This window comes from Eimeria mitis, genomic scaffold (genome assembly GCF_000499745.2).
Source record: "Eimeria mitis Houghton genomic scaffold, Emh_scaff4267, whole genome shotgun sequence".
NCBI classification, from domain to species: domain Eukaryota; phylum Apicomplexa; class Conoidasida; order Eucoccidiorida; family Eimeriidae; genus Eimeria; species Eimeria mitis.
In genome coordinates, this window is record NW_013572588.1 from 3,355 (window position 1) to 5,383 (window position 2,029).

The 2,029-nt window shown below is 54.8% G+C and overlaps 1 protein-coding gene across 1 annotated transcript; it reads left to right on the forward strand.

Moving 5' to 3' along the window:
- Positions 1-955: 955 nt before the first annotated feature.
- On the forward strand, positions 956-1,669 carry EMH_0073860 (uncharacterized protein; the record flags this gene model as incomplete). The annotated part of the gene is made up of 1 exon (XM_013499388.1): positions 956-1,669. One exon carries the CDS (start codon positions 956-958, stop codon positions 1,667-1,669), a length of 714 nt encoding a protein of 237 aa, XP_013354842.1.
- Between the last annotated feature and the right edge of the window lie 360 nt (positions 1,670-2,029).

Below are 2,029 nucleotides of genomic sequence, written 5' to 3' on the forward strand. Positions count from 1 at the left end.
AGCGGGCTGACTAGTAGAGGCTTCTATCATCCATAAGAGGCATCAGAGGGGCAGAGGACGCCATCTGCTGCAGCAGCAGAAGTTCCTGCTGCTGCTGCTGCTGCTGCTGTCTTGCTGCTGCTGCTGCTGCTGCTGCTGACTCTGCAGCAGATAGATCTTCCTGCTGCTGCTGCTGCTGCTGCTGCTACTTGAATCGCATGTTTCTTTTCGTTTGATAGTTTAATGCCGATGCTGCAACTTCTGCTGCTTCAGCAGCAGCAGCAGCAGCAGCTGCTGCTGCTGCTGCTGCTGCTGCTGCTCCTTTGACTGGCGCTGCAGCAGCTGCTGCTGCTCTGAGCTGCCTCAAGCAGCAGCAGCAGCAGCAGCAGCAGCAGCAGCAACCGCACAGGAGGAGATTTACTTTCGGTTGCTTCCTTACAAAATTCCAAAAAAGGTTTTTGCTTGTCTTTGGCTCACGACAGCAGCAGCAGCAGCAGCAGCAGCAGCTGCTGCTGCTGCTGCTGCTGCTGCTGCTGCTCCTACACTGCCGAACGCAGCCCCAGGGGGCCCCCGAGCAGCAGCAGCAGCAGCAGCTGCTGCTGCTGCTCGTGCTGCTGTTTGTTTAGTACTTCTTCTTTTTTTTTATGTTGTAGGGTATATTTAGTTTGTAATTTTTTCTGTCTGCTGCTGCTGCTGCTGCTGCTGCTGCTTCTGCTGCTGAGCAGCAGCAGCACGGACGCACAGCAGCAGCAACTGCTGCAGCAGCAAACAGCAGCAGCAAAGCAACCACAACAACGATAGCAGCAGCAGCAGCAAAAGTTGCTGCTGCAGCGTATGTAGGGACTCTCCGGCTTCAGCCTGTGTCTTCGTGTAGGCAGCAGCTGCACTGCTGCTGCTGCTGCTGCTGCTGCTGCAGCGGCTGCTGCTGCTGCTGCTGCTGCTGCTCTTCACGTCAGCAGCAAATGTTCGCACGAATATGAGGGGGGGTCATGGGGATGTATCGCCTACAGCAGCAGCAGCAGCAGATGCTGCTGCTGCTGCTGCTGCTGCTGCTGCTGCGCCAGCAGCTACTGCTGCTTCAGCACCGGCAGCACTAACAGCTGCGCCCGCTGCTGCAGCACCAGCAGCAGCTGCTGCAGCACCAGCAGCAGCTGCTGCAGCACCAGCAGCAGCTGCTGCAGCATCAGCAGCAGCAACGCCTGCAGCAGGTGCTGCTGAGTCCGAGGCTGAACTCTGCGGGGCAGCAGCAGCAGCACCAACAGCAGCACCAACAGCAGCAACGCATGCAGCAGCAGCAGCAGCAGCAAATAGTGAAGCAGCAGCAGTTACTGCAGCAGCAGCACCAGCAAACACCACAGCAGCAACAAAAGACACAACAGCAGCGGGAAGCCCTTCAGCAGCAGCACCAACAGCAGCAGCAGCAGCAGCAGCAGGAGACCCCGACAGACCCATCGCAGCAGAAACAGCAGCAGCAACAGCATCAGCAGCAGCAGCAGCAGAAGCCACAGAAGCAGCAGCAGAGCCAGCAGCAGCAACAGAAGCAGCAGCAGCAGCAGCAGCAGCAGCAGCAGCAGCAGCAGCAAAAAAGGTTTCTGTTGTTACACCTGAAGGGATCCACCGGCTGCTGAAGCGGCTACACCCCAACGCCTCTATCTCACCGCAGTGTCTAGATGTAAACCCTAAACCCTAAACCCTAAACCCTAAACCCTAAACCCTAGGTATTTGCTTAGTTGGTCAGGGTTTGAGCTGCAGAGACCGTCGAGGGTTTTATTACACTTCACCAGAAGAATATTTAGAGATGTCAAGGGTTTAGGGTTTAGGGTTTAGGGTTTTTCAGGGTTTAGGGTTTAGGGTTTAGGGTTTATGATTTGTTTCAAGGGTTTAGGGTTTAGGGTTTGACGTTTCTGGTGTGTTTATGTTGTGTGCATTCCTGTTACCTAGCGAGTATATTTAATAAGCGTTTAGGGTTTAGCGTTTTTGAGGGTTTAGGGTTTAGGGTTTAGGGTTTAGGGTTTGTTGCAGGCTCTGATAGAAATGAGCGAAGACTATG